The 24,475-nt window shown below is 29.7% G+C and overlaps 1 protein-coding gene across 4 annotated transcripts in view; it reads right to left on the bottom strand.

The window, feature by feature from the left end:
• armh3 (armadillo like helical domain containing 3) overlaps positions 1 to 22,894 on the bottom strand; it is a 30,088-nt gene extending 7,194 nt beyond the window's left edge. For all 4 annotated transcript variants that reach the window (XR_007827368.1, XR_007827369.1, XR_007827370.1 and 1 more), the window contains exons 1-24: positions 22,769 to 22,894; positions 22,292 to 22,408; positions 22,122 to 22,178; positions 21,884 to 22,030; positions 19,091 to 19,198; positions 18,916 to 19,008; positions 16,485 to 16,559; positions 16,307 to 16,393; positions 15,412 to 15,468; positions 15,283 to 15,326; positions 15,143 to 15,203; positions 14,928 to 14,974; positions 12,521 to 12,596; positions 12,348 to 12,441; positions 10,040 to 10,141; positions 7,628 to 7,686; positions 7,480 to 7,545; positions 7,135 to 7,204; positions 7,003 to 7,063; positions 6,826 to 6,914; positions 4,800 to 4,882; positions 4,574 to 4,700; positions 4,407 to 4,482; positions 2,519 to 2,597 (exon numbers count right to left, since the gene is read on the bottom strand). Coding sequence is in view for 1 of the 4 variants with exons in the window: in XM_051105277.1 (XP_050961234.1) it covers positions 2,519 to 2,597; positions 4,407 to 4,482; positions 4,574 to 4,700; positions 4,800 to 4,882; positions 6,826 to 6,914; positions 7,003 to 7,063; positions 7,135 to 7,204; positions 7,480 to 7,545; positions 7,628 to 7,686; positions 10,040 to 10,141; positions 12,348 to 12,441; positions 12,521 to 12,596; positions 14,928 to 14,974; positions 15,143 to 15,203; positions 15,283 to 15,326; positions 15,412 to 15,468; positions 16,307 to 16,393; positions 16,485 to 16,559; positions 18,916 to 19,008; positions 19,091 to 19,198; positions 21,884 to 22,030; positions 22,122 to 22,178; positions 22,292 to 22,393 (1,860 nt within the window). In the remaining 3 variants the exon portion in view is untranslated. The remainder of the gene's footprint in view (positions 1 to 2,518; positions 2,598 to 4,406; positions 4,483 to 4,573; positions 4,701 to 4,799; positions 4,883 to 6,825; positions 6,915 to 7,002; positions 7,064 to 7,134; positions 7,205 to 7,479; positions 7,546 to 7,627; positions 7,687 to 10,039; positions 10,142 to 12,347; positions 12,442 to 12,520; positions 12,597 to 14,927; positions 14,975 to 15,142; positions 15,204 to 15,282; positions 15,327 to 15,411; positions 15,469 to 16,306; positions 16,394 to 16,484; positions 16,560 to 18,915; positions 19,009 to 19,090; positions 19,199 to 21,883; positions 22,031 to 22,121; positions 22,179 to 22,291; positions 22,409 to 22,768) is intronic.
• Positions 22,895 to 24,475: the final 1,581 nt, after the last annotated feature.

Here is a 24,475-nt window from a genome sequence, read left to right as displayed (position 1 = left end):
AAAAATATATATATATATATAAATAAAAAATAATGCACAGATGTTTGTTTTTACAACGTGAAGGACAAATCAAAACAGTTTCTGTGGCAATCATGGAAAGATGTTATTTCAAAATAGCTTTCATTAAACTACAAGCAGTTCGAGGTCACATTGTGAGCAGTGATTTGAAGTCAGATGTGTCTGGAGTTCGACTGGGACACCGCAGGGCACGAAACGAGCTGATGGACCACAAATCCATACACTTAAACTAAAGTACGAGAGCCAGATCGGCTGGACGGAGGTCGTGCGGGAGCATCTGGCAGAGCGAGATAAAAGAGACGAGAGTTTGGGAGCGCGAGTGACAGCTGGCACGACCGTCTGTAAAACTGACCTCACTTCCAGCACGCGCCATCATTAGCCTACAGATCAAAGGCTAATTAAGCAACACCTGTGACCACAAACACCTGTGACCGTCCCAATCAACCCCTTCTCATCCACACACACATAAAGTGTTGTGCTTATTCAGATTGGTATGACAGAACTGATATTAAAGTTGGGCGATAAGGTGGTATAAACCTTGCTAATAAGTGAGGGTGGTATTTAGATGCATAAAAAAAACTAGCTATAACCATTTGACTACATTATGTTTACACTGTCATTTCGAAAAAAGCCATCATTTCCAGCACAAAATGCGTGACAATCTGAAATCTTGTGGAAATTACATTATACTGCTCAGGTTTCTGTAGCACTCCACACACTAGTATAAATTAAAGGTTACTAATTAATACTAACTAATTAATATTAACTCTATTAATAATTATTATGCATTCATACTATTACAATTACATTAGTTATTAGTAATTAGTAACAAAATTGACTTTATATTTGATATTTTCTTGTTAATTTTATTTTTTATTATTAATTAATTAATTTAGCCTTTTCAGACATTTTATGGCTTCTATAATCTATTAACACAAAGCAAATAAATAAATGTGGGGAAAAAAATTAAATAAAAACACAGTAATAACAAACGAAACCAAATGCAAAGAAAAATAAATAAAATAATCATAAATAAAATAAAATAAAATAATAAATAAATCAAAATGAAAGAAATCAAAACCAAAATCAATCAAATTCAAATCGAAGAACAAAGCAGAGAAAAAAATGGAATGAAAAATAATAATAAACAAAAAGGACAAAAAAAGCTTTAAAATAAAGGTTAAAAAATACAAAAATACAAAAATAAATAAACAAATAAAAAAGTTGAAAAAAGTCAAAACAAATAAAAGTTAAAAATATATATAAATAAAGGAGGGAAAACAAAAAATAATTAAAAAACAAAAATAAATGTACCAATTAAAAAAAAAAATATAGACAGAAAAAAATCTAAGAAATCAAAGGAAAAAAGGAAACCAAAATTAATTAAATTCAAAGAAAAACAAAATATATAATTAAACAAAAATGACAAAAAAAACTAAAGTAAATAAAATAAAATAAAAAATAAACAAACAAAACTACATAAGAATAACATAAGAATAAAACACAAACCAATTAAAATATATATAGACAGAAAAAAGAAATCAAAGTAATAAAAATAAATAAATAAATAAAAACAAAAAACAAACAAACATAAGAACAGAACATAAACCAATTAGAAGATATATATACACATACATTAGACACAGAAAAATCAAGAAAATCACGAAAAAAAAAAAAAAGAAAGAAAGAAATCCAAACCAAAATTAATCAAATTCAAAATTAAATAAAAAAATGGAACAAACAAAAAATAAATAAACTAAAAGGACAAAAAAGGGGAACAAATACATAAAATATAGTTAACATTTTTAAAAACAATACAAAAAAGCAAAAATAAAACAAACAAAAACTAAAGCATACATAAATGAATAAATAAATAAATACATAAAAGACAAAAAAAAGTTACAAATAATAATAATAATAATAATAATAATAATAATAATAATAAAACACTTTAAAAATGTAAAAAACAAACAAACAAAAACAAAAAGCAAAAAAAAAATAAAATAAAAGAGGAAAAATGAGGAAAATACAAAATAAATGAACCAATTAATAAATATATATAGACACAATGGAAAAAAAAAAAAAAAAAAAAAAAAAAAACTAAACTAAAAGAAATCAAAAGGACAAAAAGAAATCAAAATCAAACTTAATTTAAAATTAAATCAAAGACAAAAACAAAAAGCACAAAAAACTAAACAAAAGTAAAAATAAATAAGTTTAAACAAGAAAAATAAATAAATAAATAAACAAACAAACAAATAAATAAAACATAAGAAAAAGAAGTTACAAACAAGGAAAAAATAAAACAAAAACTTACTGACCTCAAACACTGAACGGTCGTGTGTTAATGAATAACAACATTATATATTAATCACAATATATTACACTGAGGCTAAAAGTGAATGTTGTTTTCTGAAACTCATTAAGATCTCATTAAAGTCTGTTTGATCTCAAGACATCAAAATATGACATGACAGTCTGATGTGAGTGATTTGGTTACCTGATCTTCAGAGAGCTGTGAGATGTGGTTCACAGCGGCGTAAGACTCAATCTTAGGGTTGAAGTGGTTAATAATGGCTCTGAAATGACAAAAAGAGACATATTTCAAACACTTCGTCATATGACCTGCACTGAAAACAGCCAGGAGCTCATGAGAGAGAGACACGACACATCTGCGTGAGAATAGAAACGTTCGAGAGATTCGTCAAAGGTGCGGCTCTTTAAAATATTCTGCTGTAATGGTTTGCATTATGCATCATGCTGCAAAACAACAGCGCTCGACTTCTTTTGTGCGGCACAAACACATGCTGACATCTCTGAAAGCTCACAGAACCCGTCCACATTACCTCAGACTACAAAATCAATAATTAATTCAGCATGGCCCTCGCACACCAAACTAAATAAAGACAAAAACACGCATTTTACCAAACGCTGTTCAGTGTTAGTCCTGGACTTTAACTAAAGCAGCACAAACTATGATCATGATCTTTCACATTTTCACTCAGCTTTATAACGTAAGCGGTATATAAACGAAAGTACATTATATAAATAGACTTCATATGTGTTGTTATATTTCTGCGTGCCTTTTTAGACATTTTATGCAACGCAAAAACTAATCAAAAGCAAAATAATATAAACAAGTACAATGATAAACAAATAACTATATTAAGAAACTAAATTAATAATAAAACAAAACACAAAAAAACACTTCAAGAAAACCCAAACAAACCAACAACACAAAACAAAATAAACACAGTACACAAATCAAAACCAAATCACAGCAAAAATAAAAATAAGTCAATAAATAAAATAAATAAATACAATAATAGACAAATATATAAAATAAAAATAAGTAAATAAATAAATATCTAAAATATATATATATATATATATATATAACAAAAACCCTAACCATATCAAACCAAAGAAAATAAGCTGATAAAAAAATAAAACAAACAAATAAAACACGGAAAAAACAAAACAAAAGCAACAAATAAATAAATATATATAAAAAGCATACAACAGGAAAAATAAAAACATAAAATAACAAAAGTACAAAACCATATCAAACCAAAGAAAAAAGCAGAGGAAAAATAAAATAAAAAATTAAAAAAAGAAAGCAAAAACAAAACAAAACATGAGCAATAAATAAATAAATAAATAAATAAATAAATAACAAAAGAACAAAACCATATCAAACCAAAGAAAAAAAGTTGAGAAAAAATGCAATCAACAAAAATAAACAAAAAAATATATTATAAAACAAAAATAAAGAAATAACAAAAAACAAGACCATAGTGAACCAAAAAAAAAACTAAGAAAAATAAATAGATGACAAAAACAAAACAAAAGCAATAAATAAATAATATTAAAATAATAAATAAATAGAAAATAATTAAATATAAAAAGTAATAAATAACAAAACCAAATGACAGAAAAAGTGGGGAAAAAAATAAAACAAACAAAAATAAATAAAAACCAAGGATGTATATATAATGAATAAACAAGGATGTATAATATATATATATATATATATATATATTATATATATATATACACACACACACACACACACACACACACACACAAACAAAATGAGCAATATATATATATATAGTAAAAATGAAAGGGGAAAATTAAGAGAAGAGAAAAATCTTTATAAAAGAACTGCCATGTAAATTAAAGTAGATTATATAAATAAACTATACATTTCATCTTTTTATTATTAATTTTTCATATTTATAGAAATATTTTATGGCTTTTATAGATAGAACATTAAAATTTTTAAATAAGACATATGCAAATATTTAAAAATAGACAAAGGGTGCAATAAATCCTCAACATGTGTTGTGAAAATCTACAGTGAAGGTACAGATGACCGTCCTGACCTGACGTTGACGAGAGAGTGAGTAACTTTACTCGCAGGCTCCTTCCACTGGCCTGTGTTGGTGGAGACTCGCAGCACTGCGGCGTCATAAACATCAGTTAGTGCTGCAGTCGTCATAAAGGATAAAAATAAACACGTAGACGGCAGGACGGAGCTCAGGTGACTTACCCATGCAGTAGAGGTTATCAAACACCTGATGCATGCGTATGATCTCATAATAGAGCTCGTCGTAACTGCTGGGGGTGGGCAGAAACGTGTCTCCATACGTGATGAACATGTTGAAGAGGTTCACCACCTGAAACGGACAAAAACACGTCGGGGGAGGTGAGTAACGGACAGCCCGATCTGTACTTAAAGACGCGAGGAACCGGCGCTCGCGGCGAGTGCGATTTACCTGAAGAGCCAGCTGGAAGATATTGTGCTTGGCCAGAAGGCTGGTCTCATTGGACAGCAGGAACTTCAGGAGGTTAATGAGAGCTGCAAAACACAATCAATACAGCCATCTGAAGCGATCTGACCAAACACACAAATAATCACTGCCTTGACCTGTGACTCCACACAGATTCACACCGTCATTATCACATCCATTATCAAGGGTTGCAGACAGATATTGACTAATAGAGTATATTTATAGAGCATTTTTTATTATTATAAACAAACACAACTCAGAAAAAAAAAAAACACGCACGCATAGCTAAAAAAGTCAATAAATATATAGATTTTTTAATTTGTTATTTTTTGTTTGCTTTTGATTTGTTTTTGTACTTTCCATGTATTTATTGCATTTATAAAAAATTTGTAAATAAATAAAGTTATTACAAAAACAAACAAAAAAACAACAACAAAAAATTAGTAATACTAAGAACAAAATACAAAAACCAAAAGAAAAAACAAAAAAACATAAGTAAAAAAAAAAAAAAAGAAATAATAGAATAAAAAAAAAATACAAAGAGATAAAACAAAAGCACAGGAGAAAAACAAAAAAGAAAATAAATAAAAAAGTGAATAAAAACTGTTAAACATTACATATAATAAAAATAAAAATAAGAAGCCATAGAAAAAAATGCACAAAAATAAATAAAAACAAGGGGGAAAAAAAACAAACAAACAAAAAAAAATAAAAGCAAATAAAAAAAAACTAAAGTTAATAAAAAAAAAAAAAAAAATCAAAATAAAAATCAAAATAAGTAGTTCAATAAAAAAAAGCACAAAAAATAAATAAAAACAAGAAAAAAAAAATAAAACAAGCAAAGAAAAAATATGGAACAACAGAACAAAAATCTAAAACAAAAGCAAATAAAAACACAAGAAAATAAAAAACAAACAAAAATAAAAGCAAAGGGAAAAAACAAAACAAAACTAAAAAAACTAACAAAAAAACTAAAGTGAATAAAAATAGTAAAAAAAAAAAAAACAAGCAAAGAAAAAATAAAGAACAATAACAAAAATATAACACAAAAGCAAAGGAAAACATACAATAAATAAATAAATACAAGACAAGGTAAAAAACAAACAAAAAAGAAACTAAATAAAAAAAAAGTAAATTAAAAAAAATATTTTTTTGTTTTCTTTCATAAACTTTGCCTTTTTTAAAAAAAAACTGAAAATAAAATAAAAACATAAACGTAATGTAAAGTAAACAAACAAACATAGTTTTTTTTTTTAAATAGGAAATCAAAGAAAAAAGCCAAGAGAAGAATAAAACAAGAACAAAAAATAAACAAATAAACAAAAAAAATAACAAACACACACACAAAATGAAAAGAAAAAAAAAAAAAAACAAAAAAAACAAAAAAAATAAAAGAAAATAAAAAAGAAAAGGAAAAAAAAAAAAGAAAACAAAACAAAAAAAAAAAAAAAAAAAAAAAAAACAACACACACACAGAAGACCAAACTAAAAATTAAGAAATTAAAGAAAAAAGCAAGGAAGAAAAAGGGGAGGGGGGCGGGCACAAACAAAGAAAAAATAAAGAACAATAAAACAAAAATCTAAAACAAAGGGGAAAAAAAACAAGCAAAAAAAAGAAACTAAGACAAAAACAAAAATGAAGTAAAAATTAAAAATAAATAAAAAATAAAAATAAAAACTACAACAACAACACTTACAACAAAAATGAACTAAATCAAAGGAGAAAAAAAATTAATTAAAAAAAAAAATTAAAAGTAAAGGGGAAAAAACTACATTTACATTTAGTCATTAACAGACGCTTTTATCCAAAGCAAATTACAAATGAGGATAATAGAAGCATTCAAACCAACAAATGAACAACAATATGTAAATGTAAAACTACAACTAAAGCACAAATAAACATCAAACCAAGAAACAAAATACAAAAACAAACTTAAAACACAGGAACAAACCAAAACACAACAGAACAGACGCCTGTGTTTTGCTCAGACACACACTATAATGCTCTTACCTGACCAGAGGTCTCTCCATGTGTAGTGCATCCTAATTCTGCACTTCTTCTGGTAGCAGATCAGTTTGTGAATGATCTGAACACAGCGCCTAAAACAAACAAACCCATAATTCTCACCACATTCACATTTATCAATGCATCGCAGTATTTAAAACAGCATATTAAAACAACACTCACACATAGAGATCCATAGGAAACTCCTTCATCATATGAGTAACAATAAACTCCACCATCAGATCTGCAAAAAAATACTCACATAAATGCTCTCAAAATTAAAAAGAAATCATGTACTCTAAACACAAAACTCACCCAAAACTGCACAAACTAAAGGCCTGGAGGGGATGTTCTTATCCGCTGCTTTCTTCCGATGTCTCATGGGCTGAAATACATTAAATGACTTTATTGCATGAACTTCATTTTTGGATGTACTGTCCCTTTAAGACTGGCTAAGGCTGCTTTCAGTCAGAGGTATACAAATGGTCCTGCTTTCACGTGGCTAGATAACTAGATTTAATGCCGCAGAAGCGAGGCTCTGGGACGTCCCGTTACATAATGGATTGGCTGTAACATGCGGCCAGGCAGTTTGCTGCTTTGTATGCCAGAAACACCGTCTTCATTTGGATTCTGCCATTTGCAGACAACTGAGACTCTTACCATTTTGTGCAAGTTGACCCTAAAGTTCATGTTATCATCGTGGAGAAAAGCGTCGGCGTACTGGTCCTATTAAACGGACAGCGAGAGGACAAACGGTCAAGCAGTGAACGAACTCAAAGAAAAAACAAAAATACCCATAATGCATTACCTCGGCTATGCAGGTCAGAATGATGAGGCACAGTCTGGCACTGTTGAGTCTGTGTTCATCTGAAAATACACAAAGGAAATCTATTGTAAGATCAAAGGTTTAAAACTAAAAGAGATAAATGGCTCCGTTTCAAATTCTAGTGAGCTCCCTGCATTGGCAGCATTTTAGGGCACTAAGTGCTTTGGCATGAAAGCTTTTCCAGCATGTAGATAAAGTTATGTCGCATTATAAACCATATTTAGTAAAAAACAAAGACTGCATGTGTCCTTTGCAGACAACGCAATCCCATAATGCATTGCAGCAAACGCAAAAATCCAAAATGGAGGACGAAGCGGGAAAAAAGTTCATAAAAACTATAATATCTCGAATACCAAGTACTATTTAGGTTTAATTTAATTAAATTTGACTATTTTGGCTAAAATGTGTTACAGTTATTGTTAAATTAGAATGATTACTAAAATGTTACAGTTATGGTTAAAACAGAATGTTAAATTGTTGCAGTTATTGTTAAATTAAAACGATTATTAAAACATCACAATTATCGTTAAATTAGAATGATTATTAAAATGTTACAGTTGTTACATTAGGACTGTTAAAACGTTACCGTTATTGTTAAATTACAACGATTATTAAAATGTTACAGTTTTTGTTAAATTAGGACTGTTAAAACGTTGCAGTTATTGTTGAATTACGATTATTAAAATGTTGCCGTTTTTGTTCAATTAGAATGATTATTAAAATGTCACAATTATCGTTAAATCAGAACGATTATTAAAATGTTACAGTTATTGTTACATTAGGACTGTTAAAACTTTACGGTTTTTGTTAAATTAGAATGACTGTTAAAATGTTACAGATATTGTTAAATTACAACGATTATTAAAATGTTGAAGTTTTTGTTAAATTAGAACGATTATTAAAACGTCACAATTATCGTTAAATTAGAATGATTATTAAAATGTTACAGTTGTTACATTAGGACTGTTAAAACATTACAGCTTTTGTTAAATTAAAATGACTGTTAAAACGTTATTGTTAAATTAGAACGACTGTTAAAAATGTTACTGTTATTGTTAAATTACAATGACTATTAAAATGTTACAGTTTTTGTTAAATTAGAATGACTGTTAAAACGTTACAGGCATTGTTAAATTACGATTATTAAAATGTTGCAGTTTTTGTTCAATTAGAATGTTAAATCGTTGCAGTTATTGTTAAATTAGAATGACTGTTAAAACGTTATTATTAAATTACAACGATTATTAAAATGTTACAGTTATTTTTAAATTAGAATGTTAAATCGTTGCAGTTATTATTAAATTAGAATGACTGTTAAAACATTTTTGTTAAATTACAACGATTATTAAAATGTTAGTTATTTTTAAATTAGAACGACTGTTAAAACGTCACAATGATTATTAAAATGTCACAGTTATTGTTAAATTAGAATGTTAAATCGTTGCAGTTACTATTAAATTAGAATGACTGTTGAAACGTTTTTGTTAAATTACAATGATTATTAAAATGTTAGTTATTTTTAAATTAGAACGACTGTTAAAACGTCATAATTATCGTTAAATTAGAACGATTATTAAAATGGTACAGTTATTGTTAAATTACGATTATTAAAATGTTGCTGTTTTTGTTAAATTAGAATGATTATTAAAATGTCACAATTATCGTTAAATCAGAACGATTAAATAAAATGTTACAATTATTGTTACATTAGGACTGTTAAAATGGTACAGTTTTTGTTAAATTACAATGACTGTTAAAATGTTACAGTTAGGGTTAAATTACAACGATTATTAAAATGTTGCAGCTTTTGTTAATTTAAAACAATTATTAAAACGTCACAATTATCGTTAAATTAGAACGATTATTAAACTGGTACAGTTATTGTTAAATTAGAATGTTAAATCATTGCAATTATTGTTAAATTAGAATGACTGTTAAAACATTATTGTTAAATAATGATTATTAAAATGTTGCAGTTTTTGTTAATTTAAAACAATTATTAAAATGTTATTGTTAAATTAGAACGTTAACGTTAGAAACGTTACAGTAATTAAATTATTAAATTATAAACATGTATTATTAAATTAAAATGATTACTGAAATGATTACTAAAGCGCAAAAAAAAAGGCGGACAAAGCAGGAAAAATGCTCAAATAACTATAATATCTCAAATACAAGGTACTATTTAGGTTTAATTTAATTAAATTGGACTATTTCAGCTAAAATGTGTGTCCTTTGTGTTTTTATGCTTATATCATGTTGTTAGCTTAGCAACATACTAACAACAAACTCTAGTGACATCAATAGTAAGTCGAGGTTTTGTTTGAGGCTGTAGACAGCAAGAAGCTCACTAGGTTTTGGTCAGTATAGAAGAGGGAAACAGTGATATCTTGCCTTTGGTGTCCTGCATTACGATGGAGGAATATTTGAGGAACGTTATAAGAAGATTACTGGTCTGCAAGTTTGGGTCCAGAGGAAGCTCAGGATTATTCATCACTGCAAAGAAACAATGACATAACGGTGAATCACTTCTGAGAATAATCATTTGCCTCAGTTTGCGTGCCTCTACTACACACTTCAGTCGTATTGAGAAAGTCCACACTTTAGAGTATGTAGCAACACTCAACCCCCACAAACCCCCTTTCTGTGTTGTTAGCATATTAGCATTTAGCTAAATTCATGTTTATTATTATTTAAATTCATTATGTTTGTGGGAGTGTCACATTACTTTACACTTTCCCGAACTGAAAAATTCAAAAGAGAACCATAATTTCAACTGTGCAAAAAGTTGGCAATATTAGCCAAAAAAAAAAAATTGCACACTATAATGTTGTATACTATTTAGGCTGGATAGTACAAGGTAGAGCTCCATTCACAGCAAGAACTGTAACTATGACGATATTAGCGTCCACACCAATGTTAGCGCTCTGTTTTGTCGTCTGACGCTTTAAATGCTCACAAAGTCAGGTGGATTCTGATTGGCTGTCAATATTTTTTATAGTTCATTATATTAAAATTAATATTAAACTTTACAGTTCTCGTTTAATTAGAACGATTATTAAAATGTTACAGTTTTTGTTAAAATTAGAATGATTTTGAAAAATGTTACAGTTACTGTTAAATTAGAACAATTATTAAAATGTTACAGATTTAGTTAAATTAGAAAAATTATTAAAACTACAGATATCATTTAATTAGAATGATTAGTAAAAGGTTAAAGTTATTGTTAAATTAGAACAATAATTAAAACATTACCGTTATCATTAAATTAGAACAATAACAATTTTATTGCTTAATTAGAACAATTATTAAAGTGCTAGTTATTGGTAAATTAGAATTATTATTAAAATTTTTCAGTTTTGTTCAATTAGAACAATTATTAAAACGTCACAGTAATTGTTAAATTAGAATGTTTATAAAAAACGTAATTGTTAAATTAGAAGAAATATTAAAATGTTAGTTATCGTTAAATTAGAACAATTATTAAAATATTTCGTTCAATTATAATGATTATTAAAATGTTAGTTATTGTTAAATTAGAAAATGTTGCTATTACCGTTAAATTAGAACAATTATAAAAATGTTAGCTACCAAATTGGAATGATTATTAAAATTATATTATAGTATAACTGTATAGTTTGTTAAATTAGAATGATTACTAAAATGCCAAATGATTGCTAAATTAGAAAGATTATTAAAATGTTAGTTTTTGTTAAATCCGAACAATTATTAAAATGTTACAGTTATTGTTAAATTAAAGCAATTATTAAAATATTACAGGCATTATTACACTAAAATGTTACAGTTTTTGTTAAATTAGAATGATTATAAAAACGTTATTGTTAAATTAGGAAAAGTGTTAGAATTAAAATGTTAGTTACCGTTAAATTAGAACAGTTATTAAAACAGTACAGTTACTGTTCAATTATAGTGATTATTAAAATGTTACAGTTATCGTTAAATTAGAACAATTATTAAAACATTACAGTTATCGTTCAATTATAATGATTATTAAAATGTTAGCTATTGTTAAATTAGAATAATTATTAAAATGTTAGTTATTATCCAATTAGAATGATTATTAAAATTATATTATAGTACAACTGTACAGTTTGTAAAATCAGAACGATTACTAAAACGTCAAATTATTGTTAAAACTCATTTAAAATAATTATTAAAATGTTATAGTTACTGTTTATTATAATATTCTTTCTGTATTATGTTGCTACCATTTTATCATTATCATTTATCATTAGAGTTACTGTCCTGGTTGTGAACAGGCCTTAACTCTCACATATGGTAAATACATCGTGAATGTTTCTGGACCAAGTAATCCGTGTCCTCCTGATTACAGATGATTGAGCTCTGTTGGCACATTCAAGCAGGAAAACACGCCACATCCACCACGGGAGCTTCAGTCTGCCAGATCGGAGTGGATTTAATATTTCATGCAGCTAATGGATATCAACTTTTCAAAAGGCTGCGTTGCAAAAAGCAGCAGAAAAGTTACACGTGTTTTAGAGGCAAATGCGGAGCCAGTTTAAGGAAGACTCTACAGTATAACAGACTGAAAGCAGGATTTAAAAGGGTCATCTAGCTCAACATTTAATACAATGCATTTCTACTTTAGTGTCCTGCAGAAGAAAGAAGGTCCTGTGGGTTGGACATGAGGGTGAGTAAATGATTTTTTAACACAACTCACTGTCCAGAGAGGGCGGTGTGGTGCCCAGCGGGGTCGTAGGAGAGGCCGGGACGGGTGTAGCCGGGGTTGTTGCGATGTCAATCTCCGGATGGCTCTGCGATTGACAAAAACAGACGCAACGATAAGCCAGAAGCCTCAGTGTAGATAGCGCAAAGTCATTGTGCAGTGCTGACCTGGGCAAGAACCGTGATGAAGTTTCTGTTGAGATGTACGGCCTCATAGAGAGCGAGAAGGATGGCCTCATTAGTCCTAAAGGACAATAAAGTCATCAGACATGACAAGCATTTGATTTAATAATACAAGAACGGAAATTTCAATATTTGACGACTATTATGCGCTGGAGACTTATGGGGCTCATTTGACCTTCAAACCTTCAAAGTTCACTTTTTTGAAAGAAACTAGCACTATTATTGGGTAAGGTTGCATTAAATTGATCAAAAGTGACAGTAATTACTTTTAGAATGTTAAAAGGAATTCTGTTTCAAATAAACGCTGCTCTTTTGAACTTTCAAAAAGAACTTTCATCAAAGAATCCTCTGAAAGGATCATGTGACACTGAAGACTGGAGTAATGGTGCTGAAAATTCAGCTTTGCACCACAGGAATAAATTATATTTTAACATGTAGTACAATAGAAAACACTTATTTTCGAATTGCAATAACTTTTCACAATATTACTGATTTTACTGTATTTTTGATCAAAGAAATGCAGCCTTGGAGAGGCTTCTTTCAAAAACATTTTGTAAAATCTCACCAAGACCAAACGTTTGTATGGTAGGTGTATGCTATTTAGGCACTTTTGTGGTCACTGATTAAAAAAAAAAAAAATAAAAATAATAAATATAAATAAAAATATATATATTTTCGCCAATGCGTTTTTGACTTTTTACATGCTTTCAGGTTGGAAAAGTTTCGGTTCACAATAAAACTTTTTTTGAGAGTCTGAAGCCCTTTCTGAAATATTTGAAGGAGACAACTGCTTTTTAATTTAATTTAATTTATTTTTTTTATTTAATTATTCATTTTTTTTTTTATTAGGGGTTGCAGTGTGTAGCTTTAAAACCCTATTGTAATTGTTAGAATGGTCACGAATGAGTGATTTCCACGTAAAACTGATTGTGCCGACCAAAAGGTAAGTCGTAGAGACTTGAAACTTGGAGGGATGGTAGTACTCACACCACCTACAATGAGACCGAGGCTCGCCCCAAACGGCCTGACGGGGTGCTACAGCGATCAAAAGTACGAAATCACTCATAACTCCTAAACCGTCAGTCGCAGGCTCAAGTGTCTTATGTCATTAAAATCCTTGGCTCAGATTCAATCGTGAGCTGACACTCTTTTCGGGAATTCATATTTTTGGCACAACTTACTTTTGCGAACTAGTCCTAGGTTTTTTTTTTTTACCCGCCCGATCAGAGCCAAACCAGTGCAGAAAGATTCTCTGGAGAGCAAATATTAATAATTATCAAAAAAAAAGTTTAACTTTCAACGGCACAATGTTTGAAGGGGACAGGGCCACTTCTCGTAAAATGCTTATAACTCCTGGACAGAATGAGATATCGTCGCCAAATTTGGCACACTTATGTAAGAGCTCAATCTGAAGTCACAGGAAAATCATGGAGATTGGCCACTCGGTGTCACTATAAGAGGGAAAAAAAAAACATAAAAATGCCTATAACTAGGCAACCATTTATCCCATCAACATGAAAATTGCAGTGTCTTGGTCCAAAGTGCCACTTTGTCTATGGGGGCATTTGTCTGTATCTCAAAAAAAAAAAAAAAAAAAAAAAAGCCTTTTTTGAAGTCAGAAACGTTTGTACATTTTGTGGTTTTCTGCACATACACGTGATATTCATATCGTATGATAGACCTCCTCGTTCCAAACAACTTTGCCTCTAGAACCACTGCGGTCAATGAGACCATTTTTTAAATGATTGAGAAGATGTGAAAAAACTACTCACCACAGTGCAATTCTCTGGACTCTCTAGGTCGATAATTATCAAAAACATGTTGAAATTTACCCTTTGGGAAGCTATAACGGGGTCGTTCAGAAAAGGAGCCAAAAGCCTATAAAGCCTAAACGAAAACTCGAAACTTCACAAAACTGAGCACATGCGATGATTCTAAACAAGCATGCAAAGTTTTAAGGAGATCAGACCACAGCCGGTGCTATAACAGTCATAAATTATATAAAAACATCATATTTCTATGGTAAATGGCCCGGATTTGACAAAAATGCTTTTTTAATAATTGATTTAGGTAGTTACAGGCTTGTTAAATAATATGTAATGTGTTTTTCCTTATGTGCTTGAACCCCAGTAATCACTGCTTGCAGCTATATTATTTATATATTTTTTCTCCTTCTGTATCTCTTTATTTGAATGTATAACTATGATTGCCTGGTGTTTTTTCTTCATCTGAATTAATGTATTGTTGTATGTCATATGTCCATATGTGTATCTATATTATTTACAGTATATTACTATATTTACATTACTGTTACTTTATGTTTGACCTAGGACGAACCAAATAAAAGCAAAAAAAAATTAATTAAAAATAAAATATTTTCGTTTCTACTTACTGTACTGACAGCTTCTCATCTGCGTCAGCGATGAACATACTGCCCACCTGCAGAACAAAGCATTATTATGATAAATATGTAGTTGCAAAGTCACTTTCATTGTATGGAAAAGAACAGCATGAACATTCTGCAAAATTTCTCCTTTTGTGCTCCACAAAAACAAAAAGTCAAACAAGTTTGGAAAGACATGAATAAATGCTAAAAGAGTTTTATACCATGCTGGTAAGGGTGGAGAAAAAGCCTCCCTGGTTTTCTTCTTCCTTGTCTTTATACTGTCTGTGGAAATCATATGGAATTTATGAAATCTTTTACATAGATGTATCTTAAAAACAAAACAACAAAGATTAAACATTACCTGTTGTACTCTGTAAGTGCATGGTGGATGACCATTCCCATGCCCTATGAAAAGATCATTAATATAATACCGCCACATGACAATGACTCAATAATATCTTGATTTACTAAGAATTTCCTAATCACTCACATCCAGGGTCGGCTCGTCGTCCACTATTGACAGTTTCACAATGTACGGATTCACAGACTACAATTAAGAAAAGAAACAATGAATCTCGCAGAAATGACTCATGACTAGCACTGGTAAAACAACAGATTATACTAGTACAAACATACCATGTTTTTAAAGGGTTAGTTCACCCAAAAATGAAAATTACCCCATGATTTACTCACCCTCAAGTTGTCCTAGGTGTACATGACTTTCTTCTTTCAGACGAATACAGTCAGTGTTATATTGAAAAATATCCTGCCTCTTCCAAGATTTATAATGGCAGTGAATGGCTGCTGAGATTTTGAAGTCCAATAAAGTGCATCCATCCATCATAAAAAGTACTCCACATGGCTCCAGAGGGTTAATAAAGGCCTTCTGAAGCAAATCGATGTGTTTGTGTAAGAAAAATGTCCATATTTAAACTTTTTAAACTGTAATCTCTACCTTCCGCTAACTGTCGTACATGCGTTCATGGGATAGTGGCGCTCCAGCAAATGACATAGGATGTAGATTATGGTTTATTAAGTTACAAATATGGATATTTTTCTTACACAACCTCATTGATTCACTTTAGCAGGCCTTTATTAACCCATCAGAGCTGTGTGGAGCACTTTTTATGATGTGTGGATGCACTTTATTGTACTTCAAAATCTCAACACCCATTCGCTGTCATTATAAAGCTGGAAGAGCCGGGACATTTTTTTAATGTAACTCCAAATACATTCGTCTGGAAGAATAAAGTCATATATACCCAGGATAGCTTGAGTGTGAGTAAATCATGGTGTAATTTTCATTTTCGGGGAACGGTCCCTTTATTTTGTATTTATAAATAGTGGCTTTTGAATGAATCTTACAATCTTAACTGTGCATTTACCTCGTACTTCCTGTAGTTGACCAGCAGAGCTAAAAGTACCACGGCATCATATCCGTGCTGCGATCGACTGGAAACGTCAGACAGAATCTGGACGAAAAGAAGTGAATGCAATGGATGAAATTATAGTGCATTGTTAAGATAAAAAATTAAGAATTACACCACACATAAACTCAATCACCTGTAGAATGGCCTCAAATATACTGTTGATCATCACATACTCCAGTATAGTGTTCTGACTAATGTTATCTGTCACCTGAAAGAGAAAAAACACATTTGAACCACATCAGAAAACATCTTAGCAAAAAAAAAAAAGAGGAGTCTAGTGTCAGTTAATAAATATTAAAATCATATAATGATATAATGAAAGAAAAGTTCACATAAAAATGACAATTTTTATGTCCATCCAAGATGTAGATGAGTTTGTTTCTTCATCAGATTTGGAGAAATGTAGCATTGCATCACTTGCTCACCAATGGAAGTGAATGGGTGCCATCAGAATGAGAGTCCAAACAGCTGATAAAAACATCACAATAATCCACAAGTAATCCAAACCACTCCAGTCCATCAATTAACATCTTGAGAAGCCAAAAGATGTGTGTTTGTAAGAAATAAATCCCATCATTAAAATAAGTTCAAACCGTTACTTATAGCCAAAATATAAATCAATAATCCGTTATGGATGCTTCCTCCAGTGAAAAGATATTAATCTCTTGCTTTACTCTCATGTCAAAATCGACCAACATATTTGTTTAGAGCTATTTTGGACTGTTTTGGTTTGTAAAAAGTGCTTGATCTGTGCAGATTCCTCTCCCGATTCAGACGAGATGACTTTTTTATTGGAGGACTCATATTTTAGCTGGAAGCAACGGTTTGAAGTTAAAGACATTTTAATGGTGGATTTGTTTCTTGCAAATACGCAAATTTTGGCTTGACAGGATGTAAACTGATGGACTGGAGTGGTGTGGATTACTTGTTGATTACTGTGATGTTTGTATCAGCTCTTTGGACTCTCATTCTGACGGCACCCATTCACTTCCTTTGGTAAGCAAGAGATGCAATGCTACATTTCTCCAAATCTGATGAAGAAACAAACTCATCTACATCTTGGATGGTCTGGGTGAGCACATTTTCAGCAAATTTTAATTTATTTAACTTTAAGGTTTACTCACATCTGCAGTGAATGGGTGCCGTCAGAATGAAAGTGAAAACAGCTGATAAAAACATCACAATATTTATTTAAAACTGTTTTGGACTGTTTTACCTTGTAAACTGTCTGTGATTTGTGCAAATTTCTCTTCTGATTCAGACGAGATGACCATAAGCAACGGTTTGAAGTTAAAAACGTCTTAATGATGGATTTGTTTCTTACAAACAGACAGCTTTCGGCTTCACAAGACAATAAACTGATGGACTGGAGTGGTTTGGATTACTTGTGGATTACTGTAATGTTTTTATCAGCTGTTTGGACTCTCATTCTGACGGCACCCATTCACTTCCATTGGTGAGTAAGTGAAGTAATGCAATATTTCTCTAAATCTGATAAAGAAACAAACTCATCTACATCTTGGATAGCCTGGGTGAGCACATTTTCAGCAAATTTCAATTTATTTAACTTTAAGGTTTACTCACATCTGCAGTGAATGGGTGCCGTCAGAATGAAAGTCAAAACAGCTGATAAAAACATCACAATATTTATTTAAAACTGTTTTGGACTGTTTTACCTTGTAAACTGTCTGTGATTTGTGCAAATTTCTCTTCTGATTCAGACGAGATGACCATAAGCAACAGTTGGAAGTTAAAAACGTCTTAATGATGGATTTGTTTCTTACAAATAGACAGTTTTTGGCTTCACAAGACAATAAACTGATGGACTGGAGTGGTGTGGATTACATGTGGATTACTGTAATGTTTTTATCAGCTGTTCGGACTCTCATTCTGACGGCACCCATTCACTTCCATTGGTGAGTAAGTGATGTAATGCTACATTTCTCCAAATCTGATGAAGAAACAAACTCATCTACATCTTGGATAGCCTGGGTGAGCACATTTTCAGCAAATTTTAATTTATTTAACTTTAAGGTTTACTCACATCTGCAGTGAATGGGTGCCGTCAGAATGAAAGTCAAAACAGCTGATAAAAACATCACAATATTTATTTAAAAATGTTTTGGACTGTTTTATCTTGTAAACTGTCTGTGATTTGTGCAAATTTCTCTTCTGATTCAGACGAGATGACCATAAGCAACAGTTGGAAGTTAAAAACGTCTTAATGATGGATTTGTTTCTTACAAATAGACAGTTTTTGGCTTCACAAGACAATAAACTGATGGACTGGAGTGGTGTGGATTACATGTGGATTACTGTAATGTTTTTATCAGCTGTTTGGACTCTCATTCTGACGGCACCCATTCACTTCCATTGGTGAGTAAGTGATGTAATGCTACATTTCTCCAAATCTGATGAAGAAACAAACTCATCTACATCTTGGATGGCCTGAGGATGAGTTAACTGTCAGCACATTTACATTTTTGGGTGAACTATTCCTTCAATGGAGTGAAAACAAAAGTGACCAAATATTTAAAGCAGAAGAGTGAATGCGCTGATCTTACAGTGACCAAACACAGCAGTAGTTTTAGACATAAACTCTTCAGACTCTCTGATCCGTCTCCGCACAGCAGACTGTCCAGGCTCTCCATCAGCTCCTGTGTGCACAATTACATTACAGCTCAAACTTGCATTCAGTAAAAACGTCAAGATCACATGTGAGCAGGACAAACGGCTGACCTTCATTCGGAGCTCAGCTTTGTCGAAGCCCATCAGCATGTTGATGATGTCAAAGCCGGTGGCAGATTTGTTTTTCTGGTGAACTCCTCTGAACAGCGCACAAAGAGTCTGCAGACACAGACAGGAGGAGATTGGTGTGGTTTTAATGTCTTTGTGTTTCATTCAGATCTTTGGGTCAGAAGCAACTGTTACATAGTCTGAATGCCAATGCCAGTAATTGAATGCAGGGTGTGTCTGCAAACACAAAAGCTGACTGCACAACATTAGTTTTATGTTTCCAATGGAATGTTTTAAGCAGGTTTAAGCCAAAAATAAAGAAAAAAAATATATTTGGTGTAAGAAAAGTACTGTTACTTTCAGTACTGTTTAAAAGTTTAGGGTCTGTGAGATTTTTTTTATGTTTTTGAACAAAGTCTCTTCTGCTCACCACGTCTGCATTTATATGACTAAAGGTACGGTAAAAACAGTAATATTCTGAAATATTTTTACTATTTAAAATAACTGTTTTCTATTTTAATATATTTTAAAATGTAATTTATTCCTGTGATCAAAGCTGAATTTTCAGCATCATTACTCCAGTCTTCAGTGTCACATGATTCTTCAGAAATCATTCTAATATGCTGATTTGCTGTTCAAGAAACGTTTCTGATTATCAATATTAAAAACATTAAACGTTTTTCAGGATTGTTTCATCAAAAGATCAGCATTTATTTGACATAGAAATCTTTTGTAACATTATAAATGTCTTTACTGTCACTTTTGATTAATGTCCTAAATAAAAGTAGTAATTTCTTTAAAAAAAAAAAAAAAAAAAAAAAAAAAATCGATTCTTTATAAAAAAAAAAAAATATATATTATTTTTTATTTCTTACTGGCCTTAAATTTTTGAATGGTAGTCTATAAATTATTTTTTTTTTTTTTATTTTTTTTGTTTTTTTTAAGAAGTCTCTTTTGCTCACCAAGTCTGCATTTATTTGACCAAATGTACAGTAAAAGCAGTAATATTGTGAAATATTTTTACTATTTAAAATAACTGTTTTCTATTTGAATATATTTTAAAATGTAATTTATTCCTGTGATCAAAGCTGAATTTTCAGCATCATTACTCCGGTCTTCAAATCATTTTAATATGATGATTTGCTGTTCAAGAAACATTTTTGATCAATGTTGAAAACATTAAAACATTATTTTTTCTTTCATCAATAGATCAGTATTTATTTTAAATAGAAATCTTTTGCAACATTATAAATGTCTTTACTGTCACTTTTGATGAATTAATGTGTCCTTGTTAAATAAAAGTAGTAACTTCTCTAAAATCTGAACAGTAGTCTATTTTTGACGCTGTTATTATATTTTGTAATTTTAGGTAAACTAAGTACATTTTACCCAACAATTTTCATTAGCATAGTCATAAAATAAAATAAAATAAAATAAAATAAAATAATTGAAGGGATTTAAGGGTAAGTGGTTTTAACTTTCAAGTCGTAATTTCCAGTAATATAGATGGTTAACCTTATTAAACTGTTAGATTTTCAATAAAATTCCACATAGACACAATGACTAAAAAAAAAATTGAGTATAAAAAGTACAAGTTCTGCCCATCATGTACACTACCAGTCAAAAGGTTTTCAACAGTAAGATTTTTAATGTTTTTTTTTTAAGTCTCTTCTGCTCACCAACCCTGCATTTATCTGATTCAAAGTATAGCAAAAAAAAAAAAATTTTTTTTTGGTTTTACTATTTAAAATAAAAATTAAAATGTAAAATTTTTGTTTTCTATTTAAATATATTTTAAAATGTAATTTATTTCTGTGATTTCAAAGCTTAATTTTCAGCATCATTACTCCAGTCTTCAGTATCACACGATCCTTCAGAAATCATTCTAATATTCTGTTTTGCTGCTCAAGAAACATTTATTATTATTATTATTATTATTATTATTATCATTATTATTACTATTATTATTATTATTATTATTATGTTGAAAACAGCGGAGTAGAATTTCTTCAGGTTTCTTTGATGAACAGAAAGTTCAGAAGAACAGCATGTTTTTCTGAAATAGAAATCGTTTGTAACATTATAAATGACTTTATCAACACTTTTAATCATTTTAAAGCATCCTTGCTAAAGAAAAGTATTATTTCTATCATTTCTTTCCCCCCTAAAAAAAATAAAAAAAATACTGACTCCATGCTTTTGAATGGTATTTTTGTGTTTAATGCTTTTTATTTCAAATAAATGCTGATCATTGGATTTTTCTATTCATCAAAAAAAATGTACTGTTTTAAATATTGATAATCATAATAAAGTTTCTTGAGCATCAAATCAGCATATTCGAGTGATTTCTGAAGGATGATGTAACACTGAAGACTGGAGTAATGATACTAAAAATTCAGCTTTGATAACAGGAATAAATTACATTTTAAAATAGATTTAAATAGAAAACATCTATTTTAAATAGTAAAAATATTTCAACATTTTACAGCTTTTGCTATGCTTGGGATAAAAAAAGCAGGCTTGGTGAGCAGAAGAGATCTTACTGTTCAAAAACTTTTGACTGGTAAAAAAAAAAAAAAAAAAATATATATATATATATATATATATATTAAATAATATTTTTTCTTTTCTAAATTGCAGTGATGAGAATGAGATTTGTATGATCATTATGAGCAACTGATGGCAAAAAATGTTTGTAACTGACAAAATAACAAGGTGATCTATAACCGAAACAGCAATTATCTGGAGTATAATATGATTATGAGAACTATAAACATGTCTCAAGTACGATTTTACCTGAAGCGCATTGACTACTTTAATCTGGTGCTCTTCACCCAGAGCTTGAACACAGTGATGGAACAAACTGTTGATGTTGTCTTTGATTTTCATCACTTCGTCCCCATCCAGAGACTCCAACTTCCCCTCCAGATACTCCAGATTGACCTACACAAAGCACAAAAACAACACAGTCCACTCATTCATAAATAATCGCCACGAAAATAAAAATATTTCAGGATGTGTATCTCCCACAGACCTTCATCAAAAACAGCTCGTCCCAGAAACGAGGGTTGTTCTTAGTAGGATCTTCCTTCTAATGAGAAAGAACAAATAAAAAGTTTCGCAATCGTTTGCACCAACATGACATTTAAAAAGATGCGAACTTGCAATAATGTCTACATCAGGAAAAGCAAAATATTGACTTACTGCAAAGATCTCATCATACATCAGCACTACTTTCTCCTTCAAAGGCTTCTTGGAGGAGGATGTTCTCCTCAGAAGACCTGCTTTCTTCTCAGTCTGAGCCATAGCTTACAAATGCAACTGCAAACACCCATTTACAAACAGAAATGAAGGTTTGAGATTGAGCTCCTGTTTACATGCATGTGTTTTGACAGCTTAGCTTTAGCATGTAGCTTTATAACATTGTGTACATTAAACAAACACGCTTGACAGTCGATTCGTTTCGCTTATGTAATTAAGAGACACGAATTTAACAAAACAAACTGTTGTTTAATGTAGTCTGTGTTTGGGACAGTCATGCTAACTCATCAAAGCTAAACTGTTTGACTGCCCTGTCTTGTACTTATGACAAAACAGTTGCGGTTAGTTTTAACAGTAAGGCAAGGATTTTACATCGGACTATATCTGTTCAGATACATAAATTGAGTAACATGTTCATACCCGAGTAAATGAATCACTGTTTTTGTTCCATTACTCTTCAAGCTAAACAGATGGATTTCGCTCGACTCGCTTCCGGTGGGAGCGGAAACCCCGCCCATGCGCTTACGTCACTACCGCTAGCCATGCTGACTGGACGTATATTGTATAAGGCCTTTTTTTGGTAATATGATCATAATGATAAGCAATAGTATCATCTCTGTATATGCCGTATAGATAATGAGAGCGGGAGGATAATCATGTAGTTTCAGTTGATATTATTATTATTGTTCAAAATACTGGTTATTATAAACATATGCTGTGTCTCATCATAATCATGTATTGTGTTGATACCAAAAACTCTACAGTTCAGACAGACCAAACGTTTGACACAAAAATCACTTCATTATGTAAGTACTGTTAGTATAGATGTAATATAGGGTTATAAAGATATTCATGTGAAATTTATTTTCATTTTTATTCATTATAAATGTTATTAAATGCTTAAAGACAATGGATAGTTAGATTAAATTGTATATTTAACCGATTTTTATGGTAAATTATCATGTATACTATTTAATATCATGATATAATTCTTGATTATTGGGAAGACATTCTTCGTTTCTTTAAGACAGACTTTTTATTCATTTATTTATTTATTTTAGATTTTACTAAAAAATATAAAAGCTGCAATTAATGAAATTAAATGAAATCAGCAGTTATTTTATTTTATATAATTCTATATTTAATTTATTAGCTTTTTATGATAAATATAAATGATTATAGTATTTAAGATCATATAATGTTTGATTATTGGTAAGGTATTCCTCTTTATTTATTTATTTATGATTTTATTATAATATAAAAAGCTGCTTTCTTTAAAAAAATGAATGAAATAAGCAGTTATTTTATTTTATATAATTCTATATTTGATTTATTACCTTTTTATGATAAATATAAATGTTTATAATATTTAAGATCATACAATTTTTGATTATTGGTAAGATATTCCTCTTTATTTATTTATGATTTTATTATAATATAAAAAGCTGCTTTCTTTAAAAAAAAATAATTAATGAAATCAGCAGTTATTTTATTTTATATATGTATTTTATTTTACTTTATTTCATATAATTCTATATTGAATTTATTTATAACATATAAATGATTATACTATTTATGATCATATAATAATCTTTCCTTTCCTTCATAAACAGACTCTTATTTATTTATTTATTTATTTATTTAAGGTTTTATTAAAAATAGCTGATTTCTTAAAAAATAAATAAAAAGGGAAATTAATGAAATAAGGAGTTATTTAATTTTATGTATTTTTAATATTGCATTTATAATGATTATATATTTAGTTTATATTTATTTATTTCTTTTAGATTTTATTACAAATATAACATTTAAAAAATAAAGAAATAAAGCAGTCATTTTTATATATTTTATTTTATTTTTACTTTTACATAATTAGCTATTTTATGTGGATTTTACATAATTATTTTTTAATTGATAATTTTTCTTAGTAGATATTTCTGAAACATATTAATGATCACAGAACATAATGTAATTCATTATTATTGGTAATAAAAAGGCTCTTCCCTTTTTATTTTTTATTATTTTTTAATAATTATCTTTTATTTGTCAAAGTTATTTATTTGATATATAGTGTTGTATATTTAATTAATTTGATTTTTATGATACAAATAAATTATCATAATATAT

The sequence above is a fragment of the Labeo rohita genome, unplaced genomic scaffold (assembly GCF_022985175.1).
Source record: "Labeo rohita strain BAU-BD-2019 unplaced genomic scaffold, IGBB_LRoh.1.0 scaffold_95, whole genome shotgun sequence".
Lineage (NCBI taxonomy): Eukaryota > Metazoa > Chordata > Actinopteri > Cypriniformes > Cyprinidae > Labeo > Labeo rohita.
Note: the sequence above shows the minus strand (reverse complement) of the source record. Positions and strands in the feature narration are given on the sequence as shown.